Source organism: Tympanuchus pallidicinctus, unplaced genomic scaffold, assembly GCF_026119805.1.
Source record: "Tympanuchus pallidicinctus isolate F22 unplaced genomic scaffold, pur_lepc_1.0 scaffold27, whole genome shotgun sequence".
NCBI classification, from domain to species: domain Eukaryota; kingdom Metazoa; phylum Chordata; class Aves; order Galliformes; family Phasianidae; genus Tympanuchus; species Tympanuchus pallidicinctus.
The window spans coordinates 4,007,323-4,027,947 of record NW_026294744.1 but is presented as its reverse complement, the minus strand read 5'-3'; the positions used below and the strand labels follow the sequence as shown (position 1 = coordinate 4,027,947).

At 40.3% G+C, this 20,625-nt stretch overlaps 1 protein-coding gene across 2 annotated transcripts in view; it reads left to right on the top strand.

The window, feature by feature from the left end:
* The first annotated feature begins 7,104 nt into the window (after positions 1-7,104).
* ATXN10 (ataxin 10) overlaps positions 7,105-20,625 on the top strand; it is a 92,328-nt gene continuing 78,807 nt past the window's right edge. Inside the window, exons 1-3 of one of the 2 annotated variants that reach the window (XM_052690697.1) lie at positions 7,105-7,258; positions 13,855-14,046; positions 16,866-16,948. In XM_052690697.1, the coding sequence (XP_052546657.1) occupies positions 7,128-7,258; positions 13,855-14,046; positions 16,866-16,948 (406 nt within the window). In that variant the 5' untranslated portion in view covers positions 7,105-7,127. Of the gene's footprint in view, positions 7,259-7,352; positions 7,413-13,854; positions 14,047-16,865; positions 16,949-20,625 lie in introns of those variants that run through there. The other variant, XM_052690699.1, reaches the window with a different exon arrangement.

Sequence of the window (20,625 nt, the reverse complement as noted above, 5' to 3'; positions counted from 1 at the left end):
CTCTCCTTTCTCTTTTAGAGAGATAAAGAATGTATATAGCAACTTCTGAGTTATCAACAGAGTCCTCAAAAGTAATATTTCTTAGTGGTGATATAAAACTGGCTTTCAGAAATGCTCCAAAATCAAATGTTTTTCTTAACAGATATCATATGAATCCTAGTCCTGTTGCCCCACCTTATAAGAATTTTTTTGCAGTCCACGTTTTACGTCCACTAGATGTCAGTCTGTGGATGGACCTTGAGGGGTTTGAGCCCAATTCCATAGTTAAAAACGTTCTCAGATTCACACCCTTCCTTGCCAGTCACTAGCAGTAACCCCAAATAACAGATACTCTGAGTCACGATATTGGGTGTTGTTGTGTTTTTTTTGTTGTTGTTCTAGCCCCTATCTTTTCCCTCCAGCAAATACCTCAGCACTGACAGTGTGCACTGATGCTGATAAATGGGAGCAGCGCTGTGTATTGCAGGCTTCCCCACGGGTATTTCTCTTCACTCATCCATTCATAAAGGGCCAAACATGACACATCTACTCTTGAGGACTACCTTGCTTGCAAGCTCGTCGAAAATATTTGAGTGCATGCCTTTAATCACTGACAGTGGCCAGGTGATGAGAAGGTTTTTGTTTATTTCCATTCTGTAAGAGGGATATTTGTTATTGTTTTCTGTGAAGAAAATCTATTTTCAGAAAGTATTCTGACCACTCCAACAGTATCTTTACAGGACAGCCAAAGGCAGTGAACTATTTGGAGATTCAGCAGGTGAATTGAATTTCTCAAGCAGCAGAAAATCAGAGTCATATTTCCAGGATTGCTCACAGGACTTCTGGAGGTGCTGTGCACGAATGCTGATGGCTTCTGCAGCCTCTACAAGGTAAGTGTCTCACATGCAGCTCTGTGAACATAATGTGACCCTAGCACACAGGGTTTGACGTGCCTGTGTTACTGCACACACAGGCTGAGCTTCTGGATGAGCTATCTGCCTGAGAAGCACCGATGCTCTGGGAATGCACAAAAGCCTGCTGAGCTCAGGGTTGGATGTAAGTGCACGTACTTTGTAGTTAGTTACTGCATGCTCAGCTGTCTGGACTGCTGCAATCCAGAAATATTGTTGCTGCTATCAAAACACAGGAAAAGCCAAGAATTTCATGAGAGATGAGATCCAATTGTATGCATATATGAAATCCATATTATATGGCACAATTCTCAAACTTAGCACTGCTCTTGGCAGTATTTTCACACAGGAGTTGAGAACTTAAAGTAACACTGGATAGCTGAAAAGAGGCAAATTGTAACTGCATGGTCTCACCTTCACAGTCTTCCTCAAGAATCCTTCTTTCCTGCAAAACCTTAAACAAAATGCTTGCAACTTGCATCAGATATGCCTCTGCACAGCCCAACCCACCCGTGGGCATGCCTTTCTGTAGACCTATATCTTCCTGTCACCTTCCCTACATCCATCTTTTTTCTCATGACCAGTGCCAATGACAACCTCCCCTGCAAAGGGAGATGTCCTTCCCTGCTTTGTGTACTGCCTGGAATATCACCATCCTTCCCTACAGGCATTAAACTGTGGGAATTCGTATTTTTTTTCCTGAAACCCTGGGAAATTTTCTATCCATGAGAATAAATTGCTGAACAGAAGGATGCACCACCCTGGCCGTAATTTTTGCTTTGCTTGCTTGCTCTTCGGTGGCATGAGAATTGCTTCTTGTCACCACTAAATCAAAATGGACTGGATGGAGGAAGTTGTGAAGCAGACAAGAGAGCCAGGAGAAGGCACAAAGAAAGGGGGTGAGAGTACCTTGTTAGCAGCTAGCATTTGCGATTAAGCAGCTAAAGATATTTTCAGATCAGTACGGGAGAGGCCGCAGCTGTGCAATGTGTGGAATGTGACCTGTTGGGAAGGTGTGGGCAGAGCAGCAGGAAGCAGATCAGGGTAGAAAGGGGGAAAGGGAGCAGGTGGCAGAGCAGAACTGGATTTTCCTCCATTCTCTGAGGGAGCTGTTGCCAGGGACAAAGCTATAAGCAACCAGATTAAAACAAATTACTCTTCCCTGAGTGTTTCCTGGTTGATAACCTCATTGTTTAACATCAGGGTGATGGAGAATTTTAGAGATGATGATCCAGCGCTGGACACAGGTTGACACACACTCTTGGTGTGTATGACAACCTATGTCCCTTAAAAAAATTGCAGGATTCTGTGTTAGAGTACATAGAGTTTCCTTTCATATAGCACCAACCCTCCTGTGATTTAGCTGTGTTTCTTGCTGTATCAGACCAAAATGTAAAGTCAAACTGTACATTATATAAATCAGCTCATCCATGAATGAGGTGAAAATTCCTGAGGTTGTCACAGAACTATATTTCGGTTAACAGCTATCCTAAGTAGCATGTCTCTATTCTTGTTGAAATATGCTTGTACAATTGCCCAGCAGGATGATGACAATGCTGATCCTGATGAAAAAACTCCATGCAGATATGATATAAAAACTTTGTCAGGATAAGTGTTAAGAAGTCCCTTATTTGCTCTGGAAGCCAGACAGCATCAAACAAATGAGTCGAGCATATCTGCAGTGATTCAGAGCCTGAAAACTGAACAGAAGATAAAATTCATTCCTATTTACACCATACATTTTTGCAACAAATGGCAAGTGCTTTAACACCTCTGGGACATAGCGGGTTTTTTTCCTACCCAGATCTCTTATTCATGAAGGGTTGATTTGTGCTATTATAGAACAAATGAGTGACACATACACCTCAACATTAAATGGATCCACTCTTATGTGGATCTTTGTACATATGTGCAATAACTTATCTGAAAGCAAATAAACTCTTGAGTTTTTGGTTTGGGACAGCAATAACTAATTCTGGGATTAAGACATTCTGCAGAATCTATTTCATATAGATTCTTCATTGCTTGCAAATACCCCCAAAAACCCATAAAAGCTGTTTTTGTTCCACCCTGGTTGTTAAGATAGTTCTTCTTCTGCTATTAGGTGTGCTTCTAGTCATAATAATGTTCAAAATTCTTAAGCCAATTTCCATAATTTGCCCAATGTAAGTGGGAAACTGAGGTTCTGAATGTGGGTATGCTCCATGGCACCGCATGGTGAATCTGCAGTGGAATTCACTGCTCAGCAACAAAGGCTAATCAAAAGCATTTTCCTAAGTGCATCAATCAGTTTCACTGGATCCTATTAAATACTAGACCAAAAATAAAATCTTTGGTCTATAGCTTCAAAGCTCTGTGGCCAAATATGTACTTAATCTAATACAGGCCCGAATAAGAGACAGAAAACTAATGTTTGTGCCGGAAAGAAAACATACTGAGAGATTTGTTTCCTCAGTGTAAAGTAACTTTTTCCAGAACCTACATTTTATTTTCTGATGGAAGTACTTTCAATAAAAAAAGGCCAAGCTAACATACATGTTTTGATTAAAATTAATAATCAGCTCTCAGCATTTGAGACATGAGGATTCAAAGTCTGTGACCTGCTTTGTTCTGACCATCCTGTAGAGCTACCATTTGTCAAACTGGGGAACTGTCTCCCTCCAGAGTCTCAGCTGTGACAGTTCTTTCTCACTTCAAATGTTTTTCTCCAGCTTCAAATGTCAGTGTCTCAAAAGACAGTTCTACATCTTAATTTCATACAGAATTCTTAAAAGTAGGGCTTGAATTGTTTATTCTCAGGTAGAACAGCCAGCTTTGGGTGGATTGTTTTCATTCTGGTAGTTCCCTAAATCTGTGCTAAGACAAACTGACATTATTTAGACAGTATGCTATTTCAGGGAAAGACTGGATTTTTCAGGGATCTGTCTGATTTCACAAAATTGGCCACAGCATAGGCCTATTCTGTAATATAGCTGCTACATACCTTCCTAATAAAAACAAATAGAAAACAATGGAAAGATCCTAAATGATTACTTTGGTCTCCTTTTGCTCAATTCAGTAGTTCAGAACTAAACTTAAAACACCACTGATCAGTTTTGGTCTCAGACACTGAAAATAAATGAAATATTATATGACTTAGCTGTTAGAGGCTAGAAATAAATTATTTAAAAAGTGAAGTGTGAAACACAGTAGTAAAGGTGAGTTCAAGAAATAACATCTGTGAGTAATGTCATAAAAATTACTACAACCTCAAAAGAGATCAAATACATAGGCAAGATTATTTTCACATGGATCCACAAGTAATAATCAATAATAATGATTGTGGAAGCATTTGACAAAACAGGCAATCTGAACTCTCGTTAGAGAAATTCCCCATCTTAATGCTTAGGACTTCTATGGTCTAGTTGGTATTCTCAGATATTTGAACTACAATACTTGGCAATGTAATTCATCAGTCACTATAAACCTTCATACTTAATGGAATAAAAGCCGATTAACTTTCACATTAAAACATCAAATGTCATTGAAAAAGAATCCCTGAAAAGAAATGTTTATAAGGGGTGAACAAAGATTTGATGCTTACAAGATACATGTTTTTTAAAAGACAGGCAAAATGGCAAGTGAAAGGCAATGATAGTGAATAGAACTGGACTGCTGGCCAAAATGTGCCTCTTTCCTAACAGTGTAGAATCATAGAATCAAGGTTGGAAAAGACCTCCAAAATCCACTCAGCACCAATATCTCCCCTTGAAACTGTGTCCCTCAGTACAACACCGAAATGTTTCTTGAATACTTCCAGGGATGGTGACTCAACCACCTCCCTGGGCGGTGGGACTCAACCACCTCCCTCCCATTCCAGCGCCTGACCATTCTTTTGGCAATTTTTTCTTTCATCCAAATGGAATCTCCCCAGTTGCAAATTAAGGCCATTCCCTTTAGTCCTATCACTGGTTACATGGGAGAAGAGGCCGAAACGCACCTTTTCTCAGGTAGTTGTAGAGAGCAGTAAGGGCTCCCCTGAGCCTCCTCTTCTCCAGACTGAACAATCCCAGTTCCCTCAGCCATAACACTTGTGCTCCAGACTCCTCACCAGCTTTGTTGCCTGTCTCTGGACACGCTCCAGAGCCTTGATGTTTTTCTTGTAGGGAGGTGCCCAAATCTGAACACAGTACTTGAGATGCAGCCTCACCAGAGTTGAATACAGAGGGATAATCACCTCCCTGCTTCTGCTGGCTAAACTATTTCTGATACAAGCCAGGATGTCACTGGCCTTCTAGGCCACCTAAACACACTGCTGGCTCATGTTCAGCTGAGTGTCAATCAATAGCCCCAGGTCCATTTCTTCCATACAGTCTTCCAACCACCCTGCCTCAAGCTTGTAGAGTTGTCTGGGGTTGCTGTGGCCAAAGCACAGGACCTGGCACTGGTCTTGTTGAATGTATGGTAATTATTGAGTCACAGCCTGAACCTGAGGAAAGAGCCCAGTCTTCCCTGGGAGCACAGACAAAGGCGATTCAACTGTGTGACTAGAAGGCGTGGAGCCTGGCTGAACCTCTTTTAGACCCCATTTAAGGGCTGACTGCCACTCAGGAAGGACCTGTTGTTGGAAATCTCTCTCTTGTGGTTTTCCCTTGCAAGCCTTGATCTCTGGTGTCAGGTGAGCACTTTTCCTTTGTAATCCCATTCTATTTGTGCTAGTCCCTTTGCTACTACATTTCTGTATCACCCTTCCACTAATGCTGACCTTTCTGATTGTGACATTGAACCTCATCCCATTGGCTCCAGCCTAGCAATCCAGCCTGTCTAGATCCTTCTATAGGCCCTTCCTACTCCCAGGTGGATGAACACTTTCTCCCAACTTGGTGATATCTGCAAACTTACTGAGGGTGCTCAATGCCCTCACCCAGGTCATCAACAAAGATATTGAATGGGAGAGGCCCCAACACTGACACCTGGGTAACACTACTCATTATCTGCTGCAAACTCAAGCTCCATCCACCACCAGATGTGAATGGTGGGAAACAGATAACCTGTGTTTTTGTGTTTTTTTGTATCACACTTTCTTTCGGAAGCATTATTTTTGAATTCCTTGTAACATGTCTGGTGAACTAAGTTTGGTTCCTGTCTACTGAGGCCTTCTGTGGTACGTGGCTACAAACAGTTATCTTATTTATTGGCCCTTCTGGTTAAACTAAGACAAGGGTAAACTTTAATAGGTCTAAAGAAGGTGGAGAGGGAAAATGAAATATTCTGTAGCTCTTCTGGGCTTTGAAATGAAACTGGAATCCCCTTCTACTAAGTGAAATTGCTGGCAAAGTATGCCTCATTTATCATTCCAAAATGGAGAGAATCAGTTGTTGCTACAAGAGACTGTGTTTGTATAATAAAGATACATATATAACAGCTGAATATGCTCCAGTTACTCATGACTTTGATTATTTGTGTTTATGTTTTTCTTTCTTCTGACATTTGAAAGTACTGTGGTATATTTTAAAGTTGCAAGGCCAAATATTCAAAAACTAAGATGCTAGGAATTTCTTGAGGCGATGTGATATTGGAGGTGGGGCTCTAGTTTTGAGGGGTGGGCCTAGTGCTCTGTCTGCCTTGTACCACTGGCTTAGTACTCTTAGAAAACAGTTTGGTTAAGTTGTGGTTGGACTCGATGATCTTTAAGATCTTTTCCAACCTGAGCAATTCTATGATCTTATTCACTGAGAACTTTAATGCTTATCCCAGTGTAAATATATTTTGTATATATATTTAGAACACACAGTATTTTACCTGTTTGGACCGTTTGGAGGCAGGTATGTGTGAAAGTATATAGGAAGAGAGGGAGGAAAACATTTGGGAAATGCTTGGGTGGCACGTGGCAAGCATTTGCCTTTCAGGCTGTGCAAAAAGCCACAAGATGGTCCTGAGGGCCGGCGAACAGAAACTGAACGGGAAGATATCCCTACAGCTAGCTTGTCAAGGGCATTTCTGAGGAAAAGGCAATGTTTGCAGAGCACGGCCCAGAATGACCGCTTTACCCCATGGGCCAGCAGCAGACACTGCTACAGACAGAAAACGCGGAAAGCGGCGAACGGAGAAAAAGCCAGCATCCCTTCAGCAACGCGGGCCTTGAGCAGCTCCGGGTGCCGCGCAGCCCGCCCGCCCGCTCACACGGCCCGCTGCCGGGGCCGGGCCGCCGCCATTTCCGCGCGGCGGGGGCGGAGCTGGGCCGCGCCGGGGCACGCGATGGCGGCGGAGAAAGCGGGAGCGCTGCCTGAGGCGGCGGAGCGACTGAAGCGATTCATGGCGGCCGAGCCGTCGGCCCGCCTGGAGAGCGTGCGGGCGCTGACGGGTCTGTTCCGGGAGGCGCAGCCCAGGTAGCGTGGAGGAGGGCCCGCCTGCGGCCACGTGCGCCGGGGGAGGGAGCTCCGGCCGTGCCGCCGGGCCTGGGTGGTCCCTGCGGCTGCGAGCGATGTTTGTTGTCTGCCGCGATGTTCGGTCGTGAGCTCGAGGCGCTCGCCTCTGCCGGAGGTATTGCTAAGGAGGCCTTGGAAAGCGGCCACCGGTGGCTTAGCGTCGCTTATTCCTGTTGTTAAAGCTGCGGCTTACCTGGGAAGGCCCGGAGGTCACTTGTGGGGTGGGGAACAGTGGGGTGACCTCCCATGGGTGGGTCTTATGTGTACAGAGCAGGTGGCAGCGTTTTCCCTGCTAGGCAAGAAGTGAGTTCATGTGGATAACGAGCACACGTGGTGGTTTCTCGCTGTGTTGCTGCAGTCCGAGAAAAGCCTTGGGGATGGGGGTGGTTTGTCCGTGCTGGGCAGCAGAGAATGAGTGAGAGGAAAGGGAGATTAGCCTCAGTAAGTTAAAGACATGAAGAACAGAACATACAGTTATTGAAGAAAGCAAGCAGCTGACGTGGAGCATCCTTGTTCTGTAAGGTCAGAGGTGGATGTCTGCAGCACCACCTAATGCTGCTGGCTGCATCAGGGTGCTTTGGATATGCAGTGGTTCAGCTTTAGTTTTTCTTGGAGAGTAGGAGACAGGGTAGGTTGATGGGAAGCTGGTGCTCTGTCCTTGTAACAGTAGCTGAAGATTGTAACATCTAGGAAGTTCGATCTTTGCATAAAGTTATCTTGTTATTAACTCCCAGTTCTGTTATGGCTAATTAAACCAACATTTTGAAGTTTGGAGGGGATATTCTCAGAAGTACTCCCTTCTGTATATAGGAGAAATCTTTCTGGCTTTCTTTTTTCTCTTGGGAGGCCGAAGGACCTGAGCAAACATTAGATTTACACACTAAAGCATTCTCTTTCTTGACTCCATCCCTGACGTTTCTGAAACCAGCTTGGACAGGGGAGCAGATATCCCCACAGTAACCAGTGTTCTTTGTGTATAGATGGTGAAGTGGAAGAGAGCATAATTCTTCCAAAAGGGAGAGGGTGTAGTGTGGGTTTACAGCCCATAGGACATGACAGAATGAACAGGAGAGCAACTTCCAGAGTTGGCCAGCCGTGAAAGTTAATGTTCCTTGGTGCTATTGAACCAGAAGAAATAACCCAGTGAGCACTTGATATTTAACTTGTGACATTCATTGATGATTATTTTGTCATTATGCAATTGATAAATCTGCAGTGCTTATGTTAACAAACGTAAAAAGGGAATGGTAGTGTTCTGTAATTCAGAAGCAAATAAGATTAGCAAAATAGGCCTAAAATAACTCAGTTATGTGGAGTTTAGCTCAACTCAAGTTTCCCACATGTTTCAATTGAGACTTCAAGTGCCTTTGAGGAAAAGAATTGATTTGTTCCTAATTTACACATGGAAGAAAGTAGCTTTATACTGTTCCAAGCAGTGCTGTACTCCCAGGAAGATAAGTACTGCAGTGCATGAGATGTATAAGTTCCTAAAACATAAAGTAAAAATAGGAAATCCCAACAAGTAGCATGATTTTTTTGAAGGTCTGGTCTTTTGAACAGTTGCATTAATGTTTATAAATCTGTGTTTGATAGGATGCCATCCTGTGTGGTTTCTTTTTTTAACAATCAAGCACTTAGGTCATACAAGGAGTGACAGTAATCTTTCTTTTGGCATGGATAAGTGAGTTTGAATGTGTTGTTTTGGCATAACAAGAAATTGTTTATCTCTGAAGGCTGGGCTGCTGTACCCTTTGCTTCTGCTTCTTATGGTGTTCCTGCAGCGTGTTTTGTTTGATGCTGAAAACAAGTGGCAGTAGTGAACTGTGAAGATCTGGCTTAAGGAATAAAATGCAGGAAGAAGTTTCTGGAATACTGACAGAATGTTCTGAATGAATTTCAAGGCATGTTTAACACGAAAGGTATCTTTTCAAATAGAAGCTACTAAAAGGACTTACTGCTAATTTCGTAGAGTAATGCTAATTTTTCCTAAAGTAATGCTAATTTTTCCTAGTAAAAGATTAAGAAAATATTATGAAAGGGAAATATTTTCCTTTTCAAAAATACATTTTAAATGTTTGTAGCTGCTGCTTATATCTTTATGAAAATCTTTTGGCAAGAAAGATCTGGAAAGAGGAATACTTTAAAAACAAACAAACAAAAAAACTTTTTAAAAACATTTTTAACATTCTTTAATGTTAGCTAAACATTTCCTGCTCTCCACGCTAGTTTGAAAATTGAGTTTTATGTCCATGGAGATGATTTTAATTAAAATGTATTTGTAGCACACACTCAAATTGCAACGATGTATGAAAGTTTAAGTGCAAGAGTCATATTTTATATAGTTATTACCTGCTTTACTGAACAGCTTTTAAATCATTACTTCTTTGTTCAGGAGAACTTCTGTGTGTTCACAAAGTTTTTCATTTCTGTTGTAGAAAGAGATTTGACTTTTTCACAGAAACATCTGACTTGATTTCTTTCGTAATGTATGAGAGTCTTGAAGGGCTGTCTCTCCTTGCTGATATGTGGAAGTCCACATCTACTTCTGTGTTTATGGTGAAGACAGGCACTTCCTTGTGTATGCCACCTTTACTCTCATAACTTAGGCAGAAATTTAGTCGTCGTATTTTACTGGAACATCTAATCTCTTACTATATTCATTGAATGATATTTTCCTCTCTGAGCTTCAGGGAAGTTTTCACAGGAGCTTGACACCTTTGCGATCCAATGTCTGCTTCAGACTATCATTCTGCTATGTTACTCTAACAAGAGTGGAATAGAAACTTTTCCAGAATCAGAATTATTTTAAGGTGTTCTTTCAAGAGCAATAGAGCTGCTAGAACATGCACAGAAGTCCTTGTAGCTTTTTTTGCTTTACCTTTTTGTAAGTCTGTTTTATCAATTAAAATAATTGAATGTTGTATGCTAGTGCATGTCTTGCACTGACCACTGATTTTTTTCATTTTGAAGTTGACTGTGGAAAGGACCATTTGAAGTGATATCAACACATGGCATACACATATGTAAGGCAAACTGCAACCATAGAATCAGACTGAGAGATTTCCTGTGATAGAATAATGTCTGTTTGTCATCTTTACAGAGAAAACATGCTTTCTCAATTGAGAAGACAGGGCTTCTCAATTAGTCTCAAAAGTGGGTTATCCTTTGCTAGAATGTAGCTTGTGTCTGCATACGTTTGCTACATGCGTGGTGGCATGTTGGGCACTTAATGTTTCTTTGGCATGCACATCTGTGTTGAAATGGCAGGAGCTGCAGCACTTATTGCAGGTGGAAGGTTTGAGCACTGTGAATATCTTTTTTTGTTTTTTAAAACCAAATTCCAGACCTGCTTTCAGGTTATATACGCTCTACTCTTTTCTTTATGAGTGAGGACCAGGTCTTTTGTTCTTTCTTGTCACTTCGTTTATTTCCCTTCATTTTATTCCTCTGGAAAATGTAGTTTTTCTCTCCCCTATAGATAATTCTCACTGATGGTGTGTTTTTTTTTCTTTTGTGTCTATTAAGTAGCTGGAATAATGTTAGTGTATTGGCCTTGATCTACTATGAGGTATTAGCATAAAATCGTATTTCCTGAAGATCTGTAATCTCATGCTTTATTAATTTAACTATGTTTATAGTGGTTTGATTTATGGAAGAGTGATCACTTTTGGTAAAGAATGGGTAGCCCTGTTAGTTGTGCATATATTTGGATATTTGGGGGAGCACAGGTAGTGCTATATCATCTTGTTTGACCAAGAACTTTCAATGCTCTTTTGGAAGAGGGTTTATGTGTATTACTTACGTTTGGTATTACTTACCATTGTGTCTTACTTTCTCGAGACTTATTTCTTAATTTTGCATCTAATAGCTTAGAACCTACCTGTTTGATCTTAAATATGCTACAAGTCTGCTTAAGCTTCAGGGAAGTTGCATCTGTATTTCCCTTTCTTTCTTTAATCTAGTTAGAAGTTTTGCATGAAGAAATTTATGGTACTGTACTGGAATGTTCAATAAACACTCTGTGGTGTTGCTTCTTTTCTTAGCATGGTGTATTAGTAGTTTTAATGCATTGGCCTCACCTTGAACATAAAATCAGGGCAGTGTGTGTGAATAGCTGCGCTTGGGAAATATGTTTAAAAATATGTTGTGCATATGTGTGTGATAGATCTGCAAATGTGCATGTTGGTCCTGGGAATCTGCTGAACGAAAGTCTTGTACCGTGCCCAACATCTTTCTGGTCAATTTGCATAATTATTTCCGTGTTTGGGATTTTGCACTGTTCTTTTACTTACAGTACTGGTGTATTTGTCTGATAAAGAAGGCAGAGTGGACTGCTGAGACGATTAGCTCTGGTGCAGGTGTGTTGTGTCCCACAGTGAGGGATCATGGTGTGCTCCTCTTGGAACTGAGGAGCCCCCAAGGTGAGGAGTGAGCTGCTGGGATCCTGAGCTGCCAGTATCCCACAGCCCTTAGGGGAGTTGCTGAGGAGGTGTGGACCTGTTTGCTATCCGCGCAGATTCTCTAGGGAGGTTTCCTGTCTGCTGGGCGCCATTGTTCATGATATTAAGCTGCTACTGGGCATGGTAAAGGTGAAGGACTGCTCCCCTTTTTTGCTATTTCAATTCATTCATATAAGGCTGCAATAAAGAGATTACAAAATATTAAAGAGGATCTTTATGTCCTTTGGAAAGATGTTCAAGGTTGCATTCTCTATCCTCCCAGTTGGAGATTAGGACCTGAGAAGAGGGAACATAGGTTAGTGATTGGTTGAGGCGCTGGTGCCATGCTCAGAGCTTTGGGCTTCATCACATATACACCTTTGAGATACCACAGTGTGTTGACATCAGGTGGGACACAACTGACCGCATCAGGCATGAATATTCTGGGCAGCAAGCTGGCTGGGCTGATTAACAGAGATCTAACCTAGATTTGAAGGGAGAAAGGGGGACTGAGGATAACTTCTTGGTCCAAGTATTGGACAGCCCAAAGTGAAGAGCTTTTAGACCCTGTGATCACCAGTGCAGATAAGTTCATCATAGAACTTGAGACAGGAGTGGGGCTGGGCTGCAGCAGCCATCGTACGATTGAGTTTGTGAACTCAAGGAATATAGGCTTGGGGTTAACGTGAGGTCAGAACTTCAGAGGAGTGAAGTTATGGCTTTGTAAGAAATTATTGGATGAGATCCCCTTGGAAACTGTCTCAGGGCAAAGGAATGACTTAGAGCTGGCACCTGTTTAAGGATATCTTTCTGAGAGTACAGGAGCCCTCCATCCCTCTGTGTAAGAGGAGGCAGGAAACGGGCATGGCCGAGCTAGGACCTGCTGGTTAATCTGAGGGATAAAAAGGCAATGAAAGCAGTGGAGACTGATGATGAGTGGCGTTCCCGAGGGGTCTGTCTTGGGTCCCGTGCTCTTCAACATCTTTATTCATAACCTAGATAGTGAAATAGAAAGCGCCCTCTGCTGGCTTGCTGATGACACTAAGCGGAGTAGTGCAGTTGATAAAAACAGAAGGAAGGGATGCCATCCAAAGAGACCTGGGCAGGCCTGAAAAGTGATTCTGATGAGATTCAACAGAGATACTGCACTTCACTCAGTGTAATCCCAGACAGAAGTAAGACTGGAAGGAGAATTCATTGAGAGCAGACCTGCAGGGAAGGACTTGAAGATTCTGGTGGATGAAAATCTTGACATGAGTCGGCAAGGTGCTCTTGTAACTTTGGAATACCAACAGAATCCTGGGCTGCATCAAAGAAGGGGTGGCCAGTGGGTAGAGAGAGGTGATTGTCCCCCTTTGCTCTGCCCTCATGAGGTCTCATCTGAACTAACATGTGCTGGAGCCCCAGGCTTGAACAATAAAGATGTGGAGTGGGTTTGAAGGACATGAAGAACATGAAGATGATCAGAGGGCTGGAGTGCCTTGCTTATGAAGACAGGCTGAGGGAGTTGGGCATGTTCAGCCTGGAGAAGACATAGCTCAGGGGGGACCTCACTGTAGCCTTTGAGTATGTAAAGGGAGCAAATGAACAGAAGGAAGACTAACTTTTTATGCAATTGGGTACTGATGGAAAGGGGCAAGGGGGAATAGCTTTAGACTAAAAGAGGGGAGACTTAGGTTAGATACAAGGAGGAAACTCTCTACTTTGAAGGCTTGAGGCACTAGAACAGGTTGCCCAGAGAAGCAAGGTGTTCAAGGCCAGCTAGGTTGGGGCCTAACACATGTGTTAATATGTATTTAGTAGCCTTTTTATTTATTTATTTAAATGTTCTGAGGTGGTGTTGGAAAGCTCTAAGGAACATCAAGGCAGGACATAACTGCCTCACAGCTCTTTTCCTGAAAAGACTGGTGGGATGATTGTATGCACATATTTTGCGCTTTCTGCTTCAGGGATTTTGTATGCTAAGGACAGTTTCAGATTGTTGCTGAAAGATCTTAGGGGTAAAAATAAATATAACTGACCTGATATGAGCCATCTTATTAACTGAGCTTTATTTATCTATCTATCTATCTATTTATTGATTTATTTTGTGATTTACCACAAATTTATTTATTTCAGAGAAATGGCACAAGAAAGCCTATTCCGGGATCTCCTGGAAATCCTGATGAGAGCTTCAAATGAAATTGAACAGGCCTGTAAAGATTCCTCTGAACCACTGGATGTAGACACCTGTCTGGTGCTCATAGCAGAATGTTTCAGATGTCTGAGGAATGCTTGTGTTCAGTGTGCCAAGAATCAACATGTCATGAGGTACAGTTTTGATCCATTTTAACTCATACAAAATTATAATCTTCTGGTGTTTGTGTGGTTTTATACAGAGATTCTTGCTTTACACTGCTGTGTTGATTTATTAACTGCTATTTCCTTTTTGATTCGGTCACTTGAAATGATGTATGCAAGTAGCAAAAATAGCTGGCCTGTCTGTAGGTCAGAGTTTGGGGCATTGATGAATGATATAAGGAAATTACAGTTTGTGTTCTTATTATAGGTTTATTATGAAAATTGTACAAGCCTTTTGTAAGTTTGACTGTGGAATTAGACTTTTTTTTTTTTTTTTTAACAATGTAATAAATAAGTAAACAGCCTTGACAGTTACAAGATCAGTATTTTTCCTTAAAGTACATATAGATCTGCTTAGCGGTCCTGGCAGAGTATACTATCTAGATAGCATGTATAGATATATTTAGTTTAGTGCATTTCAACTCTGATATGTATGTTAAATCAGGCTCATTAAGTTATTTAGGCTTTTTTTTAACCTGTTATGACACTGAAGAGATGCTGGGGATAGAGCTAGCAGTTGTAACAGAAAACCTGGTAGTCTACCCTGCTGTTTAAAAGTAACTCCAGATCCAGCCAATCCAAACAAAAACCCCTAACTGAAAACCAGACCTGTTTCAAAGTTGTTAATTCTTCAAGAATTGAAATACAATCTTAAAATTTGGTTTCTTGGGACTTCTCAAACTTTATTGAACTAAATAAAATAGGGTCTGGGACAAAGTTCAACTCCTGTGCTGGGGCAGAATTTTTATTAATAGCACAAAAGTTGCAGGGCTTTTTGTAGAAGTCATTGGTTTTAGAATAAGTTAACTACTTAACTCAGTCAGGCTCCTAAATGTTGTTTTCTTGACATTGCTAGCACTTGTAATTATGTTGGGGTCAAGAAACTGATTTGACAGAAAACTTATTTATTATTTTTTGCTGAGTGAGTGTTCAAGCAGCCTGGGTTTCCTTATTTGTTACTTCTTGTAGCTTCTTAATTATTCAGCTTGACAAAAGGGAGGGAAGAGAATTGCATGACTGGGAGTTGGTAGAATTATCCCTCTTGGCAGCATGATAAAATATTACCTACTAATGGGTCTAATGTTTTTTTTTCTAGTGGAATTCAGGTATTGAACCTGCTTCTTAATGTGCTCTGCGCAGCTTATGCTTGTGCTGTATGCTTACCCTTGGGATTATAGTTATTATAGTGTTATAGCGTTGTTATAAGACGGCATAGAAAGCTGGGTGCTAATCATTGTAGTTCCTTGTAGAAGGTGCTGGTTTTGCTCTGTAGCAACATGACGTTGTATGCCCTCCAGTAGGTGCTTTGAGCTGTCTTTATATGAGTCATGTTTGTGTTGATTTTTAATCAGTTACAAATGCGCAATTTATTTAGGAATTAAATATCTTGAATGATAAAAAGCTGTGAGAAGAAGAGAAGTTATGTCTTCGTTTTTTTTTTTTTTTTTAAGTGTTCTATTTTCAGGTATTTAAAAAAAAAAAAAACTACACTTTTTTTCTACCAAAATCAGAACTGTTTCTTTATAGGGTAGAATGCAATGATTGTAAACACATGGGTTGTTTAATAACTTTGAAGCTACTGGGGAATATGAAATGTTCTTTCCAGCTTCTGTTCTGCATGCCATGAAGAAATTTGGGGTCTGAACAAATGGGAAATATATAAAATTTATCAAAGCATACATGTGTATTATCTATTTATAAATGCATCTCTGGTTTCTTTTCGGTGTTAGAACATAATCAGGAAGATAATGTGTTTGTGTAAGAAACCTCTGCAGAAGAAAAATAATTAATGTTCATCTGCAATGATGTGATATTTTTGCAGTAACTTGTGCTTGGGTGTGGAGATTTAACATAAATGGTATTACAAGGTTTCAGCCACTCAGCTGATTTTAGCTGATCTCTTCTCAAACAGCTGAACTACTTAAACAGCAATTGAGTTGAAAGGTGAACTTCATCTGTTTATAATGTATTCTTTGACTTATTGGGTTTTGGTTTTTAACCCCTGTTCCATTCATATCCTGGTACATATATTGTCTGCTTTCAAGATTGCTGATTTTGGGCGAAATAATTATACAATTATTTTGGCGTTTTTGATGCCAACTTCACTTCTGATAGACTGTAAATTAGTGCATATTTACTGTCACCCTGACGTATTATTAGAACGAGAATGAATGATTGCTTCATCTTCTTTGCTTCCTGCGAAGAGTACTTTGAACCTTCCCTCCACCAGGTATTATTAGAATATGTCTTAGTGAGAGATAATATGTAACTTGGTTGCTTGCTGGTCCCACAGTGCAACCAGTAAATGAATATTACGTGTATTTTCTTGAAAGTTACTGCTATAACAATGTAAAAACTCATTGCTTTCTAGATATTATTTTTCTAATGTCTGTTTAGCGTTTGCAAGGCATAAAGAAGTGTTAAGAACTGGGAAAGGGTACAGAGATGCACAAGATCACAGAATCACAGAATGGCCAGGGTTGGAAGGGACCTCAAGGATCATGAATCTCCAATCCCCCTGCCACATGCAGGGCCACCAACCTCCACATTTAATGCTAAACCAAGGTGTTGAATGTCAAACTGTTGAAGTCTGAAACAAAATGTGTACCTGTTCCTTCTCCTTCTAATGGCATTAGTATGGCTGTTAGTCAGAAACAGTAAGAGAAACAACTTCTTATTTCAGGCTTTCTGAAAACATTGAAGGCATGCTATTAGCTGAAGTGAAAAGGCTTTTTGCTTTGTTTGGGAGTGTTTAATACAAGATATTTTTTTCCCCAATTTCATAATAGGAACTTGGGTCTCATCACTACCTCTGTCCATTTGATCAATTTGCTTGATGGAATACAGGTCAAAGAAGAACCATTACTGATTGGTAAGGATGTGGATTTTTTTTAAATGTACTGTCTGCACTGTATTTGTTATGTGGGAACTCGTGATGTATGATGTCACCTTCTTGATTATTTTTTTTTTTTTTTTTTTTGGTACACAAACTTAATTGTTTCTGGAACTGCAACATGCTAATTCTGTTCTCCTTTCTTTCTAACTTGATGTGAATGGTGGGATAGAAGGGCAAAGGTAACTCTGCCTAGTTGGTGTTCCAAAAGTTGATTAAAAAGTTAAGAACTGTGGGCCTTCTGTTATGCTACTTGGAAAAAATCTTAGCTTCAATTTTTTTCCTCACTGCCTTTTTCCCCTGTTCTACCCCTTTTCTTTTCTTTCCTTTCCTTTTTTTTTTTTTTTTCCCCCTTAAAAATATGTTCTGCTGTTTTGCTGTCTCTTTATTTGATCTGTGAACATACTGAGATGAAGGAACGCTCCCATTATTTTGAATGCCGCTGAAATAAATTATTCTAATAAACAAATCTTGTCTGTGAGAGTTTTTGTTAACTTTTAATTTTTTTTATATATTGTTTTTGCTTGTTGGCTGGAGTCATAGCTTCCAGGAACTGTGTACTGATTTGAGTACTGTTCACATGTCTTTAGCAAATGAAGTTGTTTTTTTTTTCTTTTTCACTCCTTCAAATAGTGAAGAGGAAATCTGTCTTGAGTATTCTTCCTGTTTAATGCCAGTTATTACGACTGATCTTTACCAAATTCCTTTTAACCAAAAATTAAGGCATTTTCAGTAATTTTCTTCACATTCTGTGTGTGTGTGGAACTTGATACATGGCAGTGGACCTCACTCTTTATTGTCTGTGGTTGCAGGGAATAGAGAATGTTTTGTTTCTCTTGCTGCTTTTATTTCTTTTCAGTTCTTTTACTTGAAATAAGTTTTTACTGAGTTCCTGTTGCTGCTTTTCTATAATTCTTGTGAAAGCAAATGAAACTACTGTCATTTGGTAACTTATTTTCAAACACCTTCATGAAACTGGAAGAATCAAGGATACTGCTTTTCCTTCTGATACTGTATTTGGCTCAAAATGAAGCCATTGAGGCATGTAAAGATGTGCATAAACCATGTTCATATCTTCTTCATATCACTGCTGGAATCCTTCTAGAAAAAGATCAGTGATGCTAGCACAGGTCTTCAGTGTGGGAGCACAAAGACTAAATCCCATGAATGACAAAAGGAAGGCTTGCTCAATGGTTGTTAGGAGGAGAAACTGACAGCAGGCAGGAATGACTTTTAAGACATTTCTCAGCCTAGAGAGACTGAAAAAACACCATTAAAAAAATAAATAAATAAATAAGGACAAGTGCATATTGTTAATGATGGAATTATGGGGCTTGGAAGGTACTGCAGGAGATCGTGGGGTCCAGAGTTCCTGCTAAAGGAGGTTCCCTACAGCAGGTCAGGAAAATTGTCCAGATGGGTCTTGAATATCTCCAGAGAAGGAGACTCCACAACCTTGCAGGGCACCCTGTTTCAGTGCTCTGTAACTCTTACACTAGTTCTTCCTAGTGTTAATGAGGAAATTCTGATATTCCAGTTTCTGCCCATTGCCTCTTGCTCTATTGCTGCACACCATTGAGAAGTGTCCACCCCCATCAACTTGATTACCACACTTCAGATATTTATAAGCACTTATAAGATCCTCTCTCAGCCTTCTCTTATTCGAGCTGAACAGCTCCAGGTTTCTCAGCCTTCCCTTGTACAGGAGATGTTCCAGACCCCTAATCATTTTTTGTGGCCCTGTGATGGACTCTTTCAAGGATATCTTTGTCATTTTTGAAATTAGAAGCTTGGAGCTGGACACAATATTCCAAGTCTGGACTCACTAGGGCAGATTAGAGTGGGAGGATCACCTCCCTTGACCTGCTGGGAGCACTCTTTAATTCATCCCAGGATACTGTTGGCCTTTGTAGCCTCAAGGGCTGACTTATGGACCATCTACTGTCCACCAGGACACTGTCTCTGCAGAGCTCCTTGCTGAGTGATTTGGTGAACTTTGGTGCTTCATACACCCTTCCACATCAGACACCAATTTGTCAGATTGCCCTTCTGCTGCCATCTGCACAGCAACAAAATGTAATAAAGTTTTGGTGGGAAGGTTCAACTTCTACTGTCACACTGCCAACATCCACCTCTGACATACTGGGCTAATGTAATAAAACACAAGGAATTACTTTCAGAGCAGCCCTTATATGTTGTTAAGGAGAATATTTCAAGTTCTTTGTTTGGATATGTCCTGCTTCCCCCTTTAAATTGGTGCTTGAATCTGATGATTATACTTAAATGCTTTTTTATGCCCTTAAGGTATTTTAAATACCTTCTTGTTGCTTCTATAGCAACAATCTACGTAAAATACAAAGATAAAAAGGTAATACTGTATTGCAGGGAGAACAACACTATGTAATGTTTCAGTTCATGCTTTTCTTAAGGTTTTCCTGAACCATCTCTCTGTAAGATAAAAAGACAGTTGAACTTTCAACTTTATTGAACTTATGAAGAAAATAAATTGAAGATTTTGGTTCAATCTGAGAAAATCTTTTAATCTGATCTGTGATTTGTTTTCACTCTCAAATCTGTCCATGTTTATTAAGTCTCAGAAAGATGTGGTAAGTTTTGTATGAAAGTTCAGTGCACTTACAATTTGTAATGGATTAAAAAAAAAAAAAAAGAGGAGGTATATATACCTGGGCCAGCACTGTAGTCAGTGTGGTGGTTTTCAAGGGGAAGAAGAACTACTGTTCTAATGATGTATTAATGATAGAAGCAAAAAAAAAGATGCGTGGGAAGCAGTGTGATCAAAACCAAGATTTCTTTGCATCTTTTCTGCAAGGAGAAGTAACCATATAAATAGTTTTTATGCTTGTCTGGGTCCTCACTTCATTACATTTACTGAAACAACTCTACTGCAAGTTTTCAGCATTTCTCACTGTTCATCTTCAGTAAAAAGATAAATTCCAATAAGCTGCAGAAAAAGCTGTTGTTTTGAGTACATGTTATTCTACTAAGGCAGTGGATAAGAAAAGCTGGAGGTGAGTTAGTATGCCTGTCCTGGAATAGCTCTCTAAGACTTTAGAGAGTTTAAAAATAGCTAGTTAATTCCCACATATGGCACATAAAGATAGTCCTACCCCGCCTGCAAGCCAGCCATCCCTTTAACAATTATTTTCTTTTTAATACCTACACTAGAAGAACATTTTTAGGCCTTCCAGTTACAGTGTTGCTTTCAAATAGCTGTTTGTCTCTGCTCTTCCTCTATTCCTCTATTCTTTCTTCCCTTCTTTTTAGTTTTAACTGCACTCTACTTATTTCTCTTGTATTTCTCTTATTTCTCTTGTATTTCCGTAAAATACATAGAGGCAATTTCCCTCGATCAATTAATATCTTGTAGCTTGTGGAGAAGGGGACCTCCTTTAAGAAATGTTGGTGATGCTAAACAACTGTTTAATGATTTGTAGCCCTTCCATGCAGAATCAAGACTGATCTATATCAGTGAGTTGCACGTAGTTGTAAATGTGCTATTTTCTTACTACTCCCTCCTCCTTTGGAGAGCAAAGTTCCTAATCAAGCAGAGAAAATCATGATCTTCCAATAAACAAATAACTTATTCAAATTTTTACTAACAGTCTAGTGAAAAAAATGTGAATCTGCAAAATATA